The sequence below is a fragment of the Papilio polytes genome, unplaced genomic scaffold, assembly GCF_000836215.1.
Source record: "Papilio polytes unplaced genomic scaffold, Ppol_1.0 DF824102.1, whole genome shotgun sequence".
Classification (NCBI taxonomy): Eukaryota; Metazoa; Arthropoda; class Insecta; order Lepidoptera; family Papilionidae; genus Papilio; species Papilio polytes.
In genome coordinates this window covers 1833123-1858160 of record NW_013525102.1, presented here as the reverse complement: position 1 = coordinate 1858160, position 25038 = coordinate 1833123, and the positions used below count along the sequence as shown (strand labels likewise).

General features: G+C 37.3%; 1 protein-coding gene across 1 annotated transcript in view; it reads right to left on the bottom strand.

Moving 5' to 3' along the window:
* The window catches only part of LOC106099438 (E3 ubiquitin-protein ligase mib1), a 118653-nt gene that overhangs the window by 1605 nt on the left and 92010 nt on the right, over nucleotides 1-25038 (bottom strand). Inside the window, exons 13-15 of the mRNA XM_013277997.1 lie at nucleotides 1734-1992; nucleotides 668-854; nucleotides 4-131 (exon numbers count right to left, since the gene is read on the bottom strand). Of these exons, the coding sequence (XP_013133451.1) occupies nucleotides 4-131; nucleotides 668-854; nucleotides 1734-1992 (574 nt within the window). The remainder of the gene's footprint in view (nucleotides 1-3; nucleotides 132-667; nucleotides 855-1733; nucleotides 1993-25038) is intronic.

The following is a 25038-nucleotide window of genomic DNA, read 5'->3' as shown; positions in this document are numbered from 1 at the left end:
CGCCCCCGCCGCCAGTGCGCCGCTTTCGCTGTCCGGCGTCTCGTCGCTCGTCACCCCGGAGCCTTCCTTGCGACATGTCGTCAACGTCTTGCGCAGATTAGGATCGGGGCACAAATCTAGTGGAGTTTGCCCTGAAATCAATAATTTGTAGCTAAATCAAATATTTGTTCAAATATATAATCTATGTAATCAAATATTTGTTTGTATTGTGTATGGTTGTACCAATTTTCTTTCAAAGAAGATATTTAATACTGGGGATTTAGTACCCTTTTTTTTAATAATTAAATTAAAGTTGGCAACATTTTTCTTTTAGCGATATAAACGTTGATCATTTATTTTTCTTCTTAGTAAAAGAATCTCAATAAATTTTATTTCCAAATCGTCGTATTAAGGCGAGCACCCGGAACTTTTTGCGCTTGTCGAAAAAGTTTTATTAGCAATTACTGGGAAGCAGTTGAAGATCTGCAATGTATCATTCTCCCCTTCCTCTGCTTCGTTATCAAAAACTCATTTATCGGAATAGCTATCGTTGATTTTCGAAAAAAGTCATATATGTTACGCATTTATGTCCAACTGCGCGCACGAGTTTAACCCGCATCTTTTATGCCCCGATATATCTAAAAATGATGTTATCCATAGTGTCATGTGTTAAATTGCGATAGTATACCTTTCTTGTTCTTGAGAGTGAGGTCTGCGCCGTTCGCGGCCAGCAGGCAGGCGATGGAGGCGGAGGACTTCTTATCGTGGGCGTGTGCGAGGGCGCCCAGCGCGGCGGCGTCGCGCGCCTCCTGCAGCCGCCGCAGCTGCTGTAGCGTGTGGTGACGCAGCGCCTCGTGCAGCGCCGTGTCGCCGTCCTACATCATCACGAACAAAACAAACATGCATGATAAAAAAACAGATTACGCCTAAGAATCATAAAAAATACTTGCTGAAGAGAAATAAAGTTCTCTACTGTGTCCAAATATCATCATCATCACCAGCTCACTATACGTCCCCACCGAGGGGCTCGGAGCCTACCCTAATAAGGGGTGACTAGGCCATAGTCAACCACGCTGGCCAAGTGCGGGTTGGTTGACTTCACACATATCTTTGAATTCCTTCGCCGATATGTGCAGGTTGCATCACGATGTTTTCCTTCACCGTAAGAACGTCGGGTAAATTATGTACATATGAAAATTCGAAAAATCGAAAATCACATTGGTACATGGCGGGATTCGAACCCAAGACCTGCAGATTACAAGTCAAGTGTTCAAACCACTGAGCCACCGTCCGCTCCCACTGAGCCACCGTCCAAATATAGTGACTGCATTTTATAACTTCAAATTGGCAGCCTATTTCCGAGCGAAGACCATATAGCAAATGTTTGCAGTGTGTTACATAAAGATGGCGCGTGTAACAACAATGCACAGCAGGAGGTGGAAGGTGCATAACAAGTGACCGGACCGCCTGCACCGCGTCGCCGTCGCCACATTTCACGTCTTTATACAATTTGTTTTATAGAAGCACGTACTGCACTGCACATGAAAATTTGTCACAACTACAAAAACATGAGAAGATATTTATTTTCCCAACATTACAGCTTTGACTTTTTAAAATATTTCCCTGAAGTTGCTACTTATCTTAAATCTAAATATGTCGGAATTGGTGACTACAACAATCTTACTCATAAAACAAACTTCAAACATTATGTCTCATATTGGGGGTGCTAGGATTATGTGTAAATGTTGCGGTACCTTGTCGCATATGTTGAGGTCCGCAGCGTGCGCGATGAGCAGACGCACGATCTGCGCGTGTTGTCGTTCGACGGCGAGATGCAGAGCTGTCTGCAGGTTGGCGTTCTGCAGGTCAGGCCGCGCACCACCGCGAACGAGCAGTTCCGCCACCTCGGCGTGATTGTTGAGTGCGGCTAGGTGTAGCGCCGTGTACCCATCGTCCTTCGCATCGTCCACAATCCACGGACGAGGCAACTTACCAAGCATTATTTTCATAGCGCTGAAACAAATTATAATTATTAATGATGACTTCAGGTACTAAATGTTTAGATTTTCTATGGTAATATAATCCAGTTTCATTTAAAGTCACCCCTTTACATTTATTCGTTGTAACTACAAGCAATAAACTACAATTTACCACCGTTAAAACATACTGCAGTATGTTTATTATCTACAGCCGTTAAAGTTCTCTAGAGAATAGCGGTTAAAATAAAGTAACAAAAAAGTTGAATTAAGAGAAGTCGAAGCTTGGCTCAAGTTTCACGGAGCAATCGAACTTTTAACACCCCCGCATGGCCAGTTTAAATCTTGAAACCCCCTGCTGAGACTTATTATTAACTTCTATCCAATTTTTGCCGATGTTTAAATATAAATATTTGGAACATACTAGGAGATGAATTATGAAAGTTGAGCGAAAAAATATGAGACGATTTAATTGAAAACAATTGCGAAATTTCTAGAAATACTGACAATATTGAAATAATAACTGCTGAGTTATATCAAATCACAGATAGTCAAATAGGAGATTCGAAAAATGTATTGTACTCTCAAATACGTCAGAAACAAAAACATACAAGGAATCACCGTAATAATATAAATTGCGTGGACCGATATGGGAGAAGTTAGGATATTCCGCGCGGTAACATAACGAATGTTTGTGCCCTGAGGTGAGTTAGATTCTCATTGCCTGAGATAACGGCACTTTCTACTTACGGTCCACAATTAATGCATAACTCAAATTTATTACCTTTCCTTCTATTACGATGTAGATTATGTTATTTAAGACGCCATACTATTTTAATCGTAAATGTAGTTTAGTAATCGAAATAAACACACCTATTTAATTTCGGAAGAACATGACTTGCAAGGAAATATCTCGTATTAAACTTATATTAAAACTAGGTGTAGCTCTCGACTTCGTCCGCGTGTAATTAATAAAATAGTAAAAATATAGCCTATGTTACTCATTGATCACATAGCTTTTTAACGGTGCAAGAATTTTTGAAATCGGTTTAGTAATCATTGAGTTATTTCAATATATACAAAAATCCAAAAACACAAATCTTTCCTCTATATAATATTAATATAGATTAGTTAATTACAAAGTTTGTATGGTCAACAGATAAACATCCTTATATTAACGAAGCTACAATGCTATAGGCCATAAAACTGTGGCAGCGCTTGGTCGCTCAATTAATCCGCGAGCGCCGAAAAACAAAAACTAATTGATAGTTGGCGAAAATAATTGGAGATTTGTATGCGATGCATATCTGATGTTAATTGTCAGAATGACTAATTAATGGCTTGCATTTGTTATGAATTATTATTTTCATCTACAATGTATAAATTGCTAATGATGTTTATAGTAATGAGAACGTAATAATTAGAATTTTTTAAACATATTATATTATATTATACTTTATGTATACAATATTCTACAGTGTAGTAATAATTGAAAAATAAGCGTTTCAATTACATAATTATATTGTCTTTTATTACCTTGAAATTACAACAACTGGTGGTTTAAAGAAATCAAATTTCAAGAAGTTGAAACTTATTTTAAGTCAAGTTAAGTGAAGCGGCTACATCTTGTGTGAGTTTCAAATTGTGAGTGATTCGGTCTATTGAACCGTGAATCCTGTGTTTGATCCATATTCAAATAAGCACACATATGTAAGTATAGGTATCGTAACTTGGGTGTTGTATCACTACGAAAACTTAAGAGATGTTTAATTTAAAGTAAAGGACAGTTAGAACAAGCATACTTAATTAAGTTACAAGTGCCAGTATTATACAATTATTTCTTGTAGTTTTCTATTCCTTATGGTTATTGCTATAATTTACGAGTATATGTTAATTAATTTGTGTACAGTTGCAAAAGTATTGACGCTTCGTATAAAAACGTCTTACGGTGTATCACGAATAATGCTGCGGGAAAAGAAATTTAGAGATATTGTTAAAACTTCCCTACAACATAGTTGTAAAGTTATTTAAAATAGCTGTTGCAGAACTCGACACCGGTGAGATGTGAATGAACTCGCATCAAAAATAGATCAAGACTTTGAATTTGTTGTTAACTGAATTTAAATGCAGCGGCTGAACTGATCTGTGTTTTCAGTCTCTCAGTAAAACTGAACGCTAACCGATTCGTTCATACATATTGTGAAAAAACGAATTCGGGGGAATTTAAACTGTAGTTGGTATTTCTAAATGGCAACAATGAATTAGATGGTGTACATTTTAATACGCTCGGTTACGTTCGAAGAGTAAAAACGAACAAACTAATTAAATAAGGTCAAACGTCGTCGGGCGTCGACGGCGCATGCTCATGCGGTGCGGCGCGGCGCGCACGGCGTCTAGTGCGCAGGCGCAGTCGCCCTCCACGCGGCCCCGGCGCGCCTCGTGCCCCACGCGACTCCTCTATGGGGACACCATACGATATGTGAAAAGCCAACATTATACGAAACAGTGATCACATTGGAATTGAAACGTGACTCAATACAGAATTCATAAGATTTATAAGACAGTGGTAAGTAACATTGGGAGTGAGGGTCGTCATAGATTTAACGTAGCTTAATTAATTCCGATCCATCGCTACTCGATTGATATTTGGGTAAAGATTTTTCTGTTTTCATCTGTTGTTTTAGTTAATTATGTGATTGAACATGTTAAACGCGTAATTATTAAATGGCGCCTGTTTAAATGAAGTTTAATGTATTGTGTATGTGTGTGTTGTGCCGCGGCTGTAAAACGTCGATGGCATGCAGCGCAATGATGCTGCGCTTCGTTCCTCGCTTCTTAGTCATATGACGCCATTCATTTTTTTTACCATTTGTTTTTATCGATAAATAGCTCGAGATGTAGATTACGTATATTCGGCACGACGTACAGAAGCAATATTTAAAACTAGTGTGATTTTAACCTGGAAGGCAATATAACTTCTTAGTTATATTGCCTTCCTGTTTTCAAGAATCGATTCGAATTAGCATATGAAAGACGACTTTAAACATACACTAATTTCATAGATAATTCTCTACTCTGGACTGTTGACAAATTTTAATTCCGTCTTGATTCATTGCAAGTTTACTTAGCTTTAATAAAAGTACATACATATATTCATGCTGCTTACTTATCTAGACACCCTTATAACAGTCATAGGGTTAGAGATAAAGATCAGTGACCATTTTACTACATTTGATATTGTTACAAAATAATATAAAATATACACTAATACTTAGTAAATCCTAAACAAAGTCAGATATCTTAAAACAACTTGTACTGTTATTCTACATAGCATACAAAACACGAAAACATGCAATTTACTTTGTTATTAAAGCGTTTCAATTTGTTACTACAAAGTAATTACTGTAGAAAATAGAAATAATTTAGATTCCGTTCGGCGCTATACAAAAACGTTTACGTTTGCAGCGTCGAAACTTTCACTTATATAAGGCAAAAGCTTTTTTTATGTAATAGCTAGGAAACGGTTTGCAGATATTCGGTAAGTTAGGGAAATTTACGAGCGACCTGAATCCCGGTGCCGGATTGTCGATATTGTCCTAACGGTGGAAATGCAATGAGCACTTACGAAAAATTCAGCAAACTTTTTCTCACAATATCTCGCTGGAGTAAGCTTTCCTTACTCTTTTTTATACGTTTTTTGTTAATGTTCTTTAGCATTGTTGATACCTACTTGTGTTTGTGTATCTCTACATTTTAGGGATGTTTAATAATGGAAATGAAATAAATGTTTACATTAAATAAATTATTATAGGTTATCTTTAGTGTACTTATAACACATTTAATTTTTCGATTGTTTTTAACATTTACCTTGAAACGTTATCGTTTACTTAGAATTTTGTTTTGTCAAGAAGAAAATGATTAAAGATTTGAATGTTGTTGTCAAAACTGTCATATTTATCAGACCCATGTCAAATAACTTTGGTTACTTGGCACAGCAAGTTAGATTTAAAATTCGTTGTTTGTGTATATGATTCAAATACATTATGTCTTTTTACATTTATAAAATTATTTTTTATCGATTTATTCACGATTTTTGATGGTTTACAATATTTTTTTTTAATTCTCATTTATTTTATATCTTCCTTAATAGTAAAAATGTATATCACCATCCACCCACCCTTGTCCCTACGGATGTATAACTACACACAACCAGTATATAATACTCTTCCAGTATATACTACTCTTCCATACATCTTTATTAAACGTCAGTCTGAAATCACTTCCTTCTTACACATATACCCTTTTAAACAATTCATCCATACAATCTTCGGTCTTCCTCTGTCTTTGTAGCCTACCACATCAATCTTACATTAAAAGATAAAAATATTATCAGATTATTTAGGTAGATTTACTAATATTGCTTGTAATCATTCTAAAAGAGCTTACAGCTTGAACTACGGTATGGTCCACATAAAATAATAACAAAACATTCGAGCTCCAACTGGAAACCATAACCGCAAGGTCGGGAGTCCAGCTAGTGCGTCAGTTTTTGCAATAACCTACCTTGTAGTAGTCGGACAAAAGTCTACGTATATTACACAACACAAATATTTCCCTTTTAAATGAATAAACATTAACATACGTATAAAAAAGCTAATTTAATTAAAAATCGGATCAGGTTCATTGAAATACATTTAAAGGGTCAACACTCAATAATGTTCCAATTTACAAACATTACAAATATAGTCGGACTATAAAGCTAAAATTAATTTGACGTCATCGGATTGAAAGTTCATTTTCATTTGCAAGATAGCATATTTTAGAGTACTTTATTTGACCTAACTGACCAAGCCTCACTCTTGATTTGATTGATAATGCATTGTTGTTGTGAGTGATACAGTAAAATTTAATTAAATGCAGGATAACTGTAATGTTTTTTTTTTCCTTTGTGTGTTTGTTGCATTTAAATACGTAAAATGCTTTGTGGTACGTGTAAATTAACTATGATCTTTTTTTTACATAATTGGTGTCACAAACCGTTGTTTTACATTAAATAAATCTCTTAGAGCAGTGAAATTAAAATACCAACGGCGGAGCGAAGAGAACGCTGTTTTATGTAAAATATACAGTGGTTATAAATCAAAGGCCGAAGGCGGGCGGCGCGGTGTGGCGGTGTGGCGGCGTGGCAGCGTGGCGTTGTCTCTGATGCGCCGTGAGCGGATCATGAATCACCCCGCGCCACTTCGATGCATCACGTACTCCGAAGCCGATTAGAAGCCCGGCTCTTTGCCTACTTTAAAATTTAATTTAATGAATAATTTAGAGGCAGCCGCGACGATACATAATTTACACGGTCAATACGATACGTGCGGGCGACGTAAGTGATCATATTCCTACGACAGCGAGCCGATTCCCCGCGGATCCGGAATAGTAAGTTATGGAAATGTGCGATTGGGGCAGCACGGACAACTGCGGCCAATAACAATGTCACATTAATATTCAACAGGCGCTCTTTGGACGTTTTTATTCCGTGGCCAGCTTCACCATTCTTTACTCTAGAGCACAATTTGTATTTCTTATGAAATTGCATTGGCTCTGTAAAATATATTCACAGGATGGAGATTAAATTGCGATGATCTCTATTACAATTCTTTTCCATTATTTAAAAATGTAAAGTTACAGCAGATTAACTTCGAACGTAGATTTTAACTTAACTTGAATCAGATAGCTATCCGCCGCGTCGATTTTTAATTTTGTACATCATAAATTCTATCGAGCTATTGTTTAACGATCAAAGTCTAACGGTCTAGTAAAAAACATTTCATGTTTATAAGTTTGAAGAATCCGAGTATCGAAATGCTAACAAAACTGTTACTTTGAGCAGACAAAAGATTAGTTGGCCGCCGTCCCACTTGTTTGTCTACAAAAGTTTGCCAAAATTCTTTTATCGAGTGAGCGGCGCGCTTTACAGCCGGCGGCGGAAATTCTCGGCAACATTACGTCGCCACTACTTCGACAGTTTACCTCTACGCTTATTATCATCAACATTTTTTCACATATGTACATTATTCTTGTAAAATTATCTTTGTAAATTATTATTTATTTTCTCTCGGTGGATGATTATTTTCTTCTCTTCTACTAATATGTAATGTTTACTACTCAAATGCAATATCGAACAAGCGAATTTAAAAAAATGTTTCAATGTTTCAGAGGTCAGTGAACGCAACGGATTGCCAGATCTTGTGATCTGGACTATGTATAGGCCGACTACCCCGCGGGAGGTGACGGTGGTGGATGGCGCGCGACTAATTATAGCCTCCCCTCCAGCGAGATGATGGCACGCCGACGGGAGCGCGCACATGTGGCGCCCGGCGCGGCCGCAAGCTCCCTGCCCCAAGCCCACGGTTATTTCCGATACGGTCGCCGAGCGGCGCGGTAAGTGGCGCGCCTTACATAAGAGACTCCTGCGCGCGGCGCTGCGGCCTACAGCCGGAGCTGGCCCTTGCGCCTCGCGTGCAGCCACGCCGAGAGCTGCAGGTCGCTGCACGTTCGGGAAACCGATCCGACGGACGCTCGTCGTCCGGTCTATTTCGGGAAAATACAAATTTGGAATGGACGGCACTCGCGACTCGAAAGCGAACTCCGGCGGTTGATTCCATTTTTAGAGGTGGTGTGCGCGTGCGCAGCGAGCGCGCTGCCAGTGCTGTCCGAGCTGCTCGCCCGGCCGCCGGCGCGCCGCGGCGTCGCAACCCTCGCACGCCACCCGGCCCTCGCGGCCCGTGACGCGCCCGGCCCTCGGCCCGGTTGTGCTGCGTCATCATAACTAATGGCAACACCGTACGGGCCGGTGCAAGAACAAGCGTTTCATCAGTGCAACATAACGAAGATAGAAGATTGAGCTTTGCGCTAGTTCCGTGCTTCCTTACTTCCCATAGTACTATTATTCATATGGAATGTAAAGAAGTATGGAGCTGCGCGGGCGGACCCACCGTTGCGGATCACTGCCACTTTCATATGTGATATCCAACTAATGGACCTGATTTGTGCTTACTGTTATAAAGTGTTATTCAATTACAAACTTCCTTACGTCATCGCAAAGTAAAAATTCTTTCTCTGTTGTGATTTCTGAGTTAATTGAAATAACTGAAATTTATAATAGAACGGTTTACAAAGTTTTATCGATCCAACAAAATAAACAATACTTCCAATTTCGTTGTCGACGTCGAGTTACAGTGTGCGGTTACAAAACGTTTAAAGTTGAAGTAAAAGCGGGAATTGTTCGTCGGGTGGCGAGTTGTCGTAAAATAACATCTGGCGCAGAGTAGGTAGCGGTTCTGACTAAGGAAACATAAATAAACGTGGCTCCGACACCGGCCGGAGCTCGAAACTTCTCCAGAGACCAAAATTATATTTAGCTATGGAGAAAAAGTGCGGCGCGACGGAGTCCGAAAAACGTTTTCTAATCTATAAAGAAAGTTATAAAGTTGGGACTTCGATTCAAGTGCATCACTTGCGTGTAAAATAATATAAATTACATAGGGCTACAAGTAATTATTTAAAACAATTATTTAAGACATGATATAATTTAAACTTAACAAGTAAAACAGAAACAAGTAGGCATGTATACGATAGTTTATGCTATTGTAAGAAATATGATATTGTCAGTGTTGGGTTTTAGCAAAAAACGGGTGAGAGACAAAAAGAGTCGGTTTGTGCCGCGCCTGCGCCGCATCTGGAGCTCGCCCGGTCTGCGACCTTCTCTGCCCACCCAATTCTACGCTCTTAGGAACCGCATTGCTTTGTTCTCCCTATTGTTTCGAAATACCTTATTGCACTTTATAAATATTATTGGATACAACCAAATGTTCAAAACGGATACGGACCTTTTATGTGCAAGTAAATTTTTTGTACCATAAACGATTCAGTTGAGTTCATTACAAATAATAGGACACCATGTTATATGAATAAAGTCTTTTTTTTCTTATCGGTTTCACTCCATTACGTTTTAGTTATAATATGTGATTGTGAGTACAAAATTTGATTTAACTTTTAATTGCTTGTTATCTTTCGTGATTTAGTTTTGAAACATTGCATTGTAAATAATGATAAACATGAAATGTTAAATGATCTTTGTCAATTAAACAAATTGCTTCAATTTCTAGGGGAATTGAAAGGAATGTTGACAAACCAAGGCAGTGTCAACATTCCCCTCAACTCATACTTAAGAATAAGTTTGCGTGTATTGTTTGACTAGGCAGAGGAGGCGGCAGAGGTGGAGGAGGCGGCGCGATTGGGGCAATGACAGCGCGCGCGCATTACAATGAGCGGCTCTCAGGAGACGAGAGGCGCGGCGCCGGCGTCGACGTCGGCGTCTCGGATGCCGCGCAGGGTACGACGTCCGTCGTCCGCCCTATTCAATAGCGCACATCGTTCCGCGCTATAAATCCGGGCCTGACCCGGACCGAGCCCTTTAATACTGCACGCATTTAACTACAACACAAAGGAGAGCTCTATGAGAAAGGGATCTTGACCTACCAGTTCCTGCATAATGTTCGACTTATAAATATCGCCTTTGAAAAACAATTTATTCATGCATCTCCGCAACGACTATTTCTAACAAAAGAATACGAAACTAGACAGGGGGATAATGAAAGCTAGTCAAAGCCATTTTAATAGAGTTAGTTACGTGCAATTCGGTTACGTATTATTTTTTTTAAAGACTGCATGAGTGAATAGTGTGTGTGTCCGAAGAGTTAAATAAAATAATAACATTTTTTTTAGTATGGTGTAATAATTTTCCTGTGTGTATAAATGATGTGTTGATGTAAATATAGGTTATGATTTAATGTCTGAATGAAGACATAAAGCTTTAGGTTGGGCGGCGATCGCGTTGCCTCGCGCCGGCCAGTGCTAAAATAACCAGCACAGGAATCTTTGGCAGAGGTCCAGGGGCCGCCGTCGCGCTTCTCTTACTTCACTCGCCTTTTCCATTCACGTGCATTTTAAAATTAATATCAACCCGTATACAATTTCATTACGTAGAAATGTGATTTAAATGTTTTTTTTTTTCAAAGTAGTTTTGTCGTAACGAATGGCATACATTAAATGTTTTTAGCTACGTACGCTTTATTCGAAGATAAAAAGAACAGAATAAATACATTTAGAGTAAAGAGATAAAAATTGTATGTATAAAAGAGTACTTTCGTCTTTGAATGCGTCCAACATATATTTTACTTAAAAACTTGTTACATTTTTAATGAAATCAGAGATTATAATAAAAATGTATAAAAAGCGGCGATTTTATACAAGAGTATACAATTATCCCGCATATATTTTTCAATAACTAAGTGTATTAGGTAATTAAAGCAAATTAAAAATCACTAATTTATTTAACTTAAACATTCCAATTATTAAGAAATGTAAATTTGTAAATAACATAATTTTGAAGAACATTTTCCATTATTCCTACTTATTATAAACTGATTACCCTGATCCCAAAAAAATTAGACAAGAACTAAGTAATGTATTTAGAAATGTATATCTTTAGCTATACTTATATTATAAAGAGGAAAGATTTGTATTTTTGTATTTTTGGTGCAGTATAATAATTCAAAAACTACTGGAATAATTTAAAACCGCATCCTTAAAAAGATAAACGTTATCACTGAGTAACATAGGCTGTATTTCGACTATTTTTTTTAATTTCACGTGTGACGAAGTCGCAGACACAGCTAGTACGTAATATTTATGTTGTTAATATTAATGAAAGAAAAATTGCAAGAATAAATTACTTGTAGCTATAAGGCGCCACGTGGTCCGAAACAAATAAACGAAATTTTCTGACATTACGTGGATTCTTTTTATCATGTTTATTTTTATGACTACTAACATACTCGTACATGTCGTTTACATTGACAGCAAATAGTATACAACATATTGGTTTATACTTTAGTGATGTGTTTAGATCGAGAGGCATATTTATCTATGCGTGAGTTATTTAATGAAGTACAAACATTATCATAACTTAAGTACAGCTAAGTAGAGCAACTTCCAACATTCTCTTTCCTATGCTTTTTCCTACAACAAATTTAAAACAAACATATAAATGATTTAACGAATCTTGTGTTCCCTTCCACCAATCCAGACGTAACATAATGACTATAATATTTTATTACACTAATTACTAGTAAAGCATGTTAGATGCATTCAACATAACATAATACAAGCCAATCGTTTTAACATGTCACTCAGCCATTGATGGTATGATGTGTCCTTGAAGGATTTAGTGTTATTAACAAGAATGTTACATTGGATAGACGAAAAAAAAAAATTAGATAAATAGTTACATCAAATGAATGTTTCAAATCATAGAAATATATAATAAAAAAGAGTGGGTATCGTGCAATTCAATTGAAGCGATCTATTCAATCTGGTAACATTAACGACAAATGCGACATCTACAGGAATGTATTTAAGTACGAGGCAAGCGTTTACAGACCGATGGCAAGTATTTTCACAATTATCCAACAGATGGCATGAACCAGTTAAAATAAATTGATTCGGCAATTCTACGATGTCATTTTACAACTAACGCTTTTGTCCCGTTTCTGAAATGAAATTACAATTGAAATATACGATTAATTAATTAATCTTTCTCTTAACATATATTGCTTTTATTCATTTATCTCTGTCAATAAATAAAATGTCTGATATCAAATGGCTATTATTATTACTTGTATTGAGGTGGCTATTGAAAAACATCCAACTTTACTAAACGGTCGTAAATCTAACGGCCATTGGATCTTGGACTATTATAAAAATATGCTGTATCTCATTGTAGTTTTTAAATCAATAAGATTTTAGTGAAGATTTGATAGTAGTAAAAACGTAGCGTAGAACGTAGTTGATTGGGATCATTATGGCAGAAGCCCGGTAACTTTTATATTAGCTGTTTTCACTATAGTTATTGCAGTACTTACGTTGAATTAATTTTAAGGGTCGTAGATAACATATTCTGCAGAGATCTATTAAACAGTGTTTTCGGTAAGCGTATCTTAAATGAGTAATTAGCAGCACATGTGGCAGGCGTGCCGGGGCCGGTACCGGGGCCGGGCGGGAGACAGGCCCAAGCCAACAAGCCATCAGTAACGCGCCGCCTGCCGCGGACTGCGTCGGCCCACAGAAAGGATAATAAAGCGACGCCAAATTATCTTTTAAAACAATTAGCCGCAACTTATGCCTTTGTGGCCCAGCCCCTTAAGGTTTTTGAACCGGAAAGGCGGCGGTCTGAGCGTTTAGAAAAAATTTCATAAATACTTTTTGGAGCGTTATGATTGTACAGAGGAGAACAAGATAAATTTAAATTAGAACTGTATAAGCTTTTAAGACACGTCCGCAGCAACAGAGGCGAGAGAACGCGCTCGTACGAATCGCGTATTCAAATTAATCATGAGCTCGCGCACGTCTGCACTCATAATCACGCAACAGTAACACAACGCATGTACTTCTTGTACGCACGAACACATAAATAGCAGACACATCAGCGGTTTTAATCAAAATCAATTTACTATAGCTATTTTGCAAACATACATATTTTATTGATAGAGATGGTTTAACTATGTTGGTCTGATTATGAGCTGGCAGGAGGGATTATTGTAACATAGCTTGATATAGCATACAATTTAAACGATACGGCTATTGGCAAAAAGAGGATATAATTTATTGATAGCAGATTATTATCATACTGCACAAACAAAATGAATCGTAAAATATATTGTGCGGTGTAGTGGCATGCGCTTGTGTCATTAACATTTATTGGCCGATGGGGGCTCGGTGCGCGTTGTGACGTAACGAGCGTTTGATCACCATTAAAGTATCGTACTTAATGCTGACGCCACTTTAGTTACTTGTCGGCTCCTAGCTTCAAGGCACTATATAATGTAACTTGTGTTAGCAATCCCTATACAATGGCCTTTATTCATTAATGATTTCATCAATCTTTGCTTTATTTGAACGTAATCTTATATTCTATTATTTGGACGTAATCTTGTAATTTGACTTGAATTCATGATAATTTTGTGTAAATTATCACGTATTGACAGTTTATTTTTTACATAGTAATTGAATTTAAGATGACAATAGTAGTTGAAGATTTTCCTAATATGTATCTAGATAGCAAGAATGGGGAAGGCACTATGCATCAGAAGATATTATCATATATAATTAATCTCACCGCGCTAAACAAGATGTATGGGTATCCACGTTCGGTGCAAATTACTTAAGTAACCATAAATTATGTTGGCAACTCAATAACAACGTCTAAATTACACACGTGCTACACTATAACTATACCATAAAGTTGGCAAACTGATCATGGCAGCGACGTGTTTAAATCACGTTAATAATAAAATAATGTCAAAGTCTTAACATGCAAATGAGTAAAAACTCTCGTGTACAGAGTACAGGGCGTACAAAGAGGCGTGTTGATGAATTGAAATAGAAAGAAAAGGTTCTCAAGGAATTTTACGTTGAAAATAATCCCAAAAGCGACCGACACAATTCCTCATTTCATTCACGTTCCCCCGCGATGAAACTTTTTCTCTGCAATTTTTCTGTAGAGGGCGGGGAGATATCAGGTGGGGAGTGTTGCCAGTCGCGGCACGTAGCTCTGGTAACCTCCCGAGCTCTGCGCCTTCTGTCCCGCGCCCCACGTCCCCCACAGTCCCCCCGCTGAATACAAACTTCATTAGCTGTTTGATAATTAGCCCGTTAAACGCCTCTCACTCGCTCACCATGTCTTACTTCGAGTACTATCTTCTAATTGTCTGCATCCAAGCACTTAAACTGTAATAATACACTGCTGCAATATCACTGTGATATAACGCCTATTTATATGTTATACGAAAAATTTTAGACTACTATAAATTAATTTACAAAGAGAATTGTAGAAATTTTAATTTTAATTCATTACACAATAAATAACAAACAGCAGGGAAAAAAACTGCGTATAATTTACTAGGAATTCGAACCACGTAACGCCACGACGATCCGGTCGTTGACATTGTAGTCTAAAATGAAACGTCTCATCGTGCACATTTTATAAAACATTTTCATAGTAATTAAAAAGAACTTGATGGAAAGTGTCTGAAATGAATCACTTAATTGTTCATTAGAGGAGAATGCTAAAGAGGAACTTCGCAAGTGACGGAAAATAAAAAGTGACAATTTAACCGGAACGTCACCGGAAGGAAACTTCGAAACAAAAGAGCCGTCCGCCGTCTAGCTGCGATGAACTTAGGAAAATTAAGAAACAATGGGATACGAAATGTGTTTTCTTTAGAACTATAGGAAGTACTTGGGCTCTTCGAGTTTTATAGCTAACCGGGGGTGTGGCCGTGTTATATAAACTAACAATAAACTCGATACAAACTTTTGATATAGCTTAATGTCTAATTTTAGGATTAGAAATTAAAGTTCATTTATCTTGTAAATACTTTTAGTATTTATTTAAGTTTAAATTATAATTAGTAGAAGAAACAAAGTTAAAGAAATTTAAGATTTTGATGATATTTCTTTTGAATTTAAGGTCAAATATAATTTTAATTGCGTTCAGTGCATTTCGCTTGGCACAAGACTGAGAGGGTTCGCAGAGTTATTAAGCACCTTGCAAAAATAGAGGTGACTGTATAACGTACACATAAAAAAATAGTAATTCATAAGAATGTGTCCATGACGTAGACTGAATTATTAAAGAATTCTTTAGAAATCCCTGCTTGATAGTTCAAATAAGTTTTTTTGTCTTTTAGTCTTACATATCGGAAGAGGTGACTTTATTTACTTTTTGCATTTAAGATGACTTTTCAGAATAGTTTAACATACATGAACGTTAAATGTATCAACCTTACGCTGCTTCAAAGAAGATTACTTTAACATTCTTTTGACATTTTATTAGAGAATAATTTATGTATGAATATTTTAAAGCAACAAATACTGTAAAACATAGAGTAATTAACAGTAGGAACATGTTAAGAAAAAGTTTAGAAAAATAGTAAGTAATAGTCTAGTAATAAACTCCTTAAAAATATTATTTCATTACGTTTTAAATATAATTTTGACAGAATCTTCTTTATTTGTATTATTCTATTAACAATGGAAGAAAGTAAATCACATGCACACAATAATAAGGGTACTATTACCGGCCGAATTAATTCATTTCATCTCTCAGCATTGTTGTGAGGGTACACAGGCCTTTGTTTATTTGTTTAGAAGGGTAAGCCAGTAATGTCTGTATTATTTTATTTTGTCAAAAAATAGTACCGAATAAAGGAGTAAAAGCAATCTTACCTCCGTTGAAAGAATGAGTGAGTTGTACGATGATGGTACGTAATTGTCGCGTGCCACTGTCATTCGCCGATACCAAAATTGAAACGGAGCAAAGAAAAACTTAAACTAATAAATCCAAACTTTTTAACTGAATAAAGTTATTTAAGAAAAAAATTGGTTTAATCAAAATGTAAAAAGTACGCTTCTCACATCAAAGGTATCGGTACGAGGTAAATAAAATACCGCGGATGGATTGGGTGGCTTTCGATTTCAATAAAGGATTCGTTTGTTTTTCTTTTAATCATAAACAGGCTTTGCAATTTGCAATAAAAGTGGAGGCTGGTGGCGCGGGGCGAGGGCGGTGCGGTCGCGGGCAGCGCCGCGTTATTTCGACGTAATTAAAACAAACAGGAGGCGGCCGCCACTCCTCTCTAATTGCGTTCGTGTTGGAATAATCACGGGCACTGTGACAGAATATCGAACCTGATCATGTTTGTGCGCGCCGCAAGCTACGGGCGGGTAAGCAACGCGCCGCGCAGACACATTTTGGAATCGAGGAAAACACTCGCAACTAACAAATGTTCTTATGAAAATGTACACGAGTCAATTCATGAACGCCGCGTGGTAAGTAGCTCTGGCTTTTGAGCCAACATCATTTATTCAGCTTACAGCACTTAATTTCAGGACGTTTACGACAATTCCTTCACAAAAAACAGTAATAAATTTGTTACACTTTTTCATATCGCAAATAACGATATAAAGAAAAGTCATTTAGGAGTTAAATCATGGAGGTAACTTAATTTTGTAAGAATAAATTCTTATCGAACGAAGGGTAACATGTACATATATGTCTGTTGTAAGTGTTTAAGGGTTATTAAAAACATTTAAATCATAGAACCTATTTAAACAGGTAAGTTTCTATCTAAGACTAGCTGATCCCGTGCGACTTCATCCGCATGCAATTATGAAAAATTTACTTTATTGTTTACATTTGTCAAATTATCAATTACAAATGTCAAAATGACATGACAGGATGACAAAGTATGGCAATTTTGCTTCCTTGATATTGACAGAAAGTTATGGTCTCTTTCCCACATTAGGCTATTAATCCAATATATTTACTCTCTAAGTATAATGGCGTGAAAATATATAGCCTAAAGCATGACATAAGTGTAGGGCTTTTTATTAAAAAAAGTATTATTCAAAAATATGCTGTAATTGCCGATATTTTAGGCAACAAAGAAATGTGTGTTTACGCTTTATTATAATAGTATAGATTGAGTTGGATAATATGTTATGTAACCTTATTTTTAAGTCAGAATTACTGGTACATTTTTTGAAATTCGATGAGTTGAAATTTATATGGAAGTATGGACATCGCGCTTTTTTTGGGATGTTAATAAGCGTAGACAACAGGCAATAGGCGATGGACGAATGCAAATTCAAATTTTGGTGATAGGTTAATATAAAACACTTTAGACATTTTAGGCTTTTAACTTCTTTGGGACGTATTTCATCTATAATTTAATTACCTATATATTTACCTGTAGCGTTAGTTAAGTTGATGAATTAGTAGATAATTGTTCATAGCAATTCAAATAATACAGTGTACAAGTAAGTCTAGATAATCTATTGTATAAATTAATAGTATCCGGGGTTATTATTCTGGTTGAGTTAACTTTTTTCGCGAGTGTACGGGGTTGTGGTTGGTGTGTAGCGCGGCCGACGAGGTTGCAGGCGCCGTAGACAGTGCGGCGCGGCGCGGGGCGGCGCAGGGCGGCCCGGGGTGGCGCGGGGTGCTCCCGGGCGGCGCGGGGCGCAGCGCGGGCGGCGGGCAGCGGGCGGCGGGAAGGCTGCGGGCGGCGCGCGGGAGCGGGGGAGGCAAGGCGCGGGGCCGGCGCGGCGCGGCGGCGCGATGCTGCGCGCCTCTCAGTCGAGACGCGAGGCCCGCCCGCCCTAGCCGCCCGTAGTGACGTCCGCCCGCCCCGCGTGCTTTACCACGCTTTATCTCAGGCCTCAGGCATACGATCGTTCAGTATCGTAACGCGTCTATATTGCATTTTTGTAAAATGTTATTCTTCGTAGTTTTCTAAAAGCTAAAGCTTTTTCTTCTCTCTAAAATTTCGTTTCACTCGCGCGTTTAGACATCGCGTATTTTCAAAGCTTTCGGATGGACCGGAAGGGAAAGGGGCGGGGGGAGGGTCACCGGATTCAGAGGGTAGCGGGGCGACGGACCCCTCGCGGCGCGGGGTTAGTAGGTTCGCGATGTCGTGTCGCCGCCGGTCGGAATGCATTCGCGGACGTAAAGTAGCGACCTGAGGTGTCGTCGCGTCTCACACCTGAGGTCGGTCACCTTGCTCATGAACGGAAAAATTCACCGAAGAATTTTCGGCTTGAGTCTTTTAAAACATATTTACAACTTTAAATTGTAAATATTTTTTGGGTCAAATATTTGATACAAGGTCAATCTAATAGGTGTCAACGAACCCCTCGTCTGGGGCTCGCGTCAGGTCGATGACGTCGCGGTTGTCAAGTTAGAATCTAACTCAATCTCGACTGTTGACAAGAGGCCGGATCCGATCGTGTGCTATCTTTTCTGAACGTCGACTCGGCCGAAGTCTGAGTGCCTACGTGGAGAATGAAGACGGAAGTGTGCAGCGACCGAGAGCGATCGGGGAGGCCGCCGCGTTAACCCTGCCCGAATTAGTGCAGCGGCCGGGACCGAAATAGCGAGCGGCGTGTACGGTTACATGCGGCGCGTCAATGTCGGCGCCGGCACGCGCCGCTCGCCTCGCGCCGGTAAGCTTACACTGCGTCTGCTTGCAGGCCGGCGCGACCAGCCCTATATGTGGAGCCGCGGCGCGCCCTCCTCGCCGCCGCGCCGCGCGTCCACCCGCCGCTGACTATTCCTGGACTCATCCGCTCTACTATATACACACGTTAAAATCTATGTTTCTAAATATAACAACACGCGTCTATTCACGTCAATGTGTTATCTTAGTTTTGTTAGCTTAATACCATAAGATTTGATTATAAAGTAAGAAGAACGTTTTTAATACAAGATTTAGAAGAAAATACTGTAAATATGAAAAAACTCGAAGATGAAAACAGCAGCATTTCAAGAGGCAGTTGGCGCACGACGAAAGTGTAGCGTTGTTCGCTTTAGCTGGTTGACTTCGGGTCAAATTGTTTTAATGTATCATTTGGTCCCCTTCAACCAGCTGTAGTTAACATCTGCTTCGCTTTCACATCTCTTGTGAGCTCAACGTCGAAGAGAATTTGGTTTGAAGAAGAAGTTTCAAGAAAACTGACAATAACTACCTACCGTAAGTTTCGCGTTTAATCTGTTAATAGTAATTACCAAGTTTACTCGTCTATAATGACATAAATTAACGCATTGTTTACTAACTTGTACATAAAAGTGTTTTAGCATATTTTACGTAGTATTAGGTAGAGTAAGAACAAAAGGTTATAAAAGTGACGAACTTTAGATATTTTAAAATTAAAGTTTGCGAAAATGAATGCGTGGATGTTGCGGTTGAGATGTTAAAAGGATAAGATAATTTAGTTTCCTCAGTTTTTATTCTATTGTTATTCATTTAATATTAAAACTTTTTATTTGAATTAAGATATTCTTTTTACTTTAATAACTATAGATCTAGGCATAAAACGTAATAAAAAAAATAGAAACATTAAAATTTTTGATCATAATTTACGTTTTACATACAAAATTAGACTCTCATTAAGTTAAGAAATACAAAATTCTTAGATGAATATAATTTGATTTATTTAATTTTGGATACTATTTTAGGTTTGATATAATGTGTTAAACACTAGGTCGTTAAAAGATATTGTTTAAAAGTTTACAATTGATAGAGCTAGAAACCAAAAGCATCGCCTAAAATAATATAAGATATTGATCTTCAATCTATATCTATATCTATACTAATATTATACAGAGGAAAACTTTGTACTTTTGTATGTATTGAAATAACTCAAAAACTACTGGGCCGATTTTAAAAATTCTTTCACCATCAGAAAGGTAATTTATCTGTGAGTAACATAGGCTTTATTTTATTATTACTAATGTTTAGGCACTATTAATAAACAGCGTGTTTCTGGATGCCGGCGTTAAAAATTCACTAAACTTTAACTTTTCTCGGCTTACGCTGCCTAAGCCGTTAGAGGTATATAAAAATGATGTATGCAAGAATTGTAGATCTCAAAACATTTCTTTAAACACGAAATATTTCGGTTAATAAAATGGCTAGAGTACAAAAGAAATAAAAAATGAAAAAAACCGCACCTCAATACTCCTTTCAAATACAAGCCATCATTTTTGCATATCCAAGTAGCAATTGTCTAATGGTATTAAAATGTCAGTTAAATAATGTTGTTATGAATTCAAAGCTTTCCATTAAACTTTTTTACTTCACTTTAGTACCTACTTTACGGCACTACGAGTTTTAGAACAAGTTCAAGAGAAACTCTTTCTGGAAAGAATTTTCGTTTTAGATTAATTTGCTTTTTATACTCTTGTTAAATGAGATTCGTTCGTGTTTTTATCTGACAATCTCGTTTTTCAGTTTTTGAAAACTTTTTGCTTTTCGGTGTAATTATAACAAACAGGTTTTTGTACATACTAATTGTAAAACAAACCATTCGATATAGTTAACAGAAAAAACATTTTTTCGAGAAAATAAAGTATATAATACATTTATAAAAGTTTCTGTATAATCATTAATATATAGTGGGCTTAAAAGCTTTTAATGTAGCATGAAAAGATAAGTTCAGATTTTAATATTAAATTTTCAACGAAACTAATTTTGAATAAAAATGGATAGTTTTTAGTTGTTGAAAAGTTCAAAGTCGAACGATTTAGCTCTTTTACTTAGGAATCGATATAATAGAGCAAAAGAGTAATCAACAAAGTCTCTTTTTTCTATATTTTAAACCACCAATTTTTTTGGCAATTATAAAAACTCAACATTCACAATTGGTTTATAAACTATCATAAGGATATCGATAATAGAAATAGACATTTTGCTCTCATAAATAAATTTAATAGTATAGAAGTGAATTGGAAAGGTTCTTTGACTTAAGCTTCATAAAGAAATATGGCGGAGACTGTTCGTACAGCGATTGTTGACAGAACAAAAGATGGGACTTGCATCATTATAAAGAAAATTTTAATTGTTGTATTTTAAATCTATGGTTAAACCTCTTTAAAAATAATAGTTACTATAGTAACTAAAAACTCTATAAAAAAAAACTTGCAAAATGGTAATTTGAATTAACATTGTATTTCATCTAAAGAAAAATGCGAAATCTTATATTCAACTTCTATTTTAGCTTTTCAACTATTTGCCGCGAATACTCTAATCACTCTATTCAAAATAATTTTACATCATAAAGTGTTTTCTGTATTAACAAGCATAAGTGGTTTTTTATTACGTTTGTCATCACGTCTCTAATAAGTACTGTTATCCTCGTATATTAAATAACATATAATGGTGCTCTTAAATAACGCTCATCTTTTTAAAAGTCTGTTTCAAGGTAAATTAATTGCGTAGATACTCAGACTGTTTTAGGCCTCGAAATTCCGTGGCCCTTTGATCACGTTGAACAAAGGACTTTAACTATGCCATTAATGTTATTTAGACGTGAATGTAAAGAGACAGTGTAATATGATTGGTTATATCCGAGTTGCTTTGACAGCGCGCCTGATGCGAGCGGAGGGTCGCAAAAACGCTGGAGGCGTTAGCAGCCGCCGCCGCCGCCGGTGGCGCGACTACGTATCATAAATCAAAAGTCCCCGGGTACCCTCCATCACATAAAATAAGTATGAAACACATACAGTGTTCTATATTCGCGACGATAAATCACACGTTATTTAAATTATTCAACGTTCGTATTGTGAATCTGATCGAGTAGGCTTCGATGTATGTAGTCGAAAATAAAGATGAAAGCACAGGGAGTACACAGTTGGGAGGTCACGTTGATTTTATGTATTGTTCCAAGTTAAATCTGTGGGTTATTTCAGTGTCATTGGTGTTCGGAGGCGGCGTCGTTTTACCCGAAAACGGTTCAGGAGGAAATCACCTGGCAGGCCATTAACCTAATTCACGGACGCAAAGACTGGGCGTAGAAGCGTAGAGGAGGCGTAGAAGCGGCGCGGCGGGCGGGTGGCAAAGTAGCGCCCGCTTTAATATCGCTACGATGCCGGTAATAAGATGGAAATAAGGCAGCAGCGAAGGAATCGCGCCAATCATTGCCGCTCTCAATTGGGAGAGCGGCAGCGAGTTCGCCCAGTTCTTGTATAGTGATGTCCTACATGCTTGTTGAGGTGCGTTTTAAATTTTAAAATGAAAGTCAGTACATTTCATGTCAAGTTAAATGAAAAGTATTCACTTTTCTTAAATTAGATATTAAACAATCTCCTTACACTTAAATGAAATAATTCGTGTGACAAAATTATAAAGTAGCAATAGGTCGTGTCGCAAGTCGCAAGATTTCATTTCCGGTGCATTAGGGCACAATGGCTGGCAGGAATTAAACATTTGAGGCGCGGCGCCTGGCCGCGAGTTAGTGCCGAGTTGATGAAACGCCGCACTCCGGGGCCAGGAGTCGAGGGAAAATTTAATTATTGTTTCGCCGGCACAGGCACCGCGTACAGTTTAATACACTTGTAAACGGTGAAGTACATTTTTGTGTCACTGAATGAGTTTTCATGACGAGTTATTACGATTACCTAGAGGCCTGTTTATGTTTATTACATTGTTTTAGATTCTCACTTTTTACTTATTTATTTACTTTAAGTCAGATGTACATGTGGATTTACGCACTATAAGATTTGTTGCAACAGTTTATGAGATTTTGCTTTAAGAATATATAAGTAGAGTCTGTAATTTATATTGTGTCAATAATTTATATTAAGTGATTTTTCTTAAGCTACGTGTTTTGATCTAACTAGTTGAATTAGTGTAATCATTAAATATTCATAAATGACTTATTAAAACATTTTAATTTTTACAAAAATGAATTTGAAGATGTCAGAAAGTAATTAAAATTGAATTTCAATACAAATCCATCAAATCTGGGAGGGAGGATAAATCTGGGGGTATTTGATAGTCCTACAAATAGGGGAGTAAAGCACTTGTGAATCGATCAGCTAATGGGATATGAATGAAGCGCGGGCCCGAGGTACACGGGCAGGGATCTAATGGAATTCACTTGTAGGCAAACAAGCCGCAGTGTGCTCGCCGCGCCTGCCACCGCGCACCGAGCCGTCTACGACTGAACACTACGCTCCCAAAATGCTGTCATTATTAATGTTAATCAAGATTATTAATCGATTTTGAGGAATAGTCACTAGTTTAATTAAAATATAGGAACGTGCATTTAGCCGATGCAATTGAAATAAAAAATACATATCTTCATCGAGTAATCGTTTTATTGTTTATTTTTAAAACTTATAATAACAATCAAATTTCATGCATTCAGCGACGAACGATGAAAAAGTAAGAATACAAATTAAATTATTATGATTTTTCATATTTACATCACCGATTTCGTTACTATAGAGTGTAAGATATTTTCATAATTGCGGTTTTTAAAAACCTCCAACATAAATCGGATATAAGATAAGGATTGATAATTTTATTTGGCCTATGGCCATAAACGTAACTTGGATGAATATATCGCTGAATCATTGTGAACTTTATAATCGATATGATGTAAAGGTTAAGAAATAATATCACAGATACGCACACAGACGTAACACGCTAGTCAGTCTTTCTTTAAATCACGCGACAGTTACTTTATACAACAGTTACATAACATTTTTTATTTCTTACTCATTTCCATTCGATTTTTATTATTCTTTCTGCGACATTAACTTAGAAACATGTCTTTACAAATGTCTCTGAAGAAAACGTAGCGCTACGATGCTACGTAGCATAGTCCTACACCAGTGGTTACAGTTTTTCAATAATTCATACTTTCGGTTTTAAACAAAATATAATGCATTTATGTAATTTTTGTATTATATGGCTATGTAATATCAAAAAATTAAGTTATGATCCCGCAAAGTACAGACTTTTTATGGGCTAATTGAGTCGGCTCGGCGTGTCAAGCAAAAATCGTATAAAACAAAATCGGTTTTCAATAGATGTTCATGACGATTAGGCGCCCAACTACAATATCGGCCGATAAAAAGTTCATAGTGTGCGGGGGCTTAGTTAAAGTTTTATTTTGATTTTCCTCACAACATTATACGGCACGTTAGGTAACGTTTTTTTTTTTCTAATTCATATTCATCGATGTAATATTACAGTGTGGAGATAGGAAACAAATATGTGCACTTATCCTCAAATCAGATTGACGCGTTTAGAATTCCTTACATAAGCGCTCCGGTATAATATCGGAAAAGAGATCAGAAGTTAATCTATCGGCAACATTGTTCGCGTTTCGCCGGAAGGCAGCGCCGGGCCGCCTGCCGCCCGCCGCCCGCCGCCCGTCGCCCGCCGGCACTATGGCCCCGGTGCACGCGACTTGCCCCTGTACCTACTAACTAATCGATCCCTTCGCAAATCATAGCCCACTTCCACTCGATCTTACACACTAATGTTACGAACTTACCCATTTTTGTCATATGTATTTCGGTACAAAAATTCTAACTCAGAATTACTACTTTGTTGTATTGTATTCAACTTAATAACTTAATCAGTTTTTAACAAATACGAATTATTTGAAAACATAT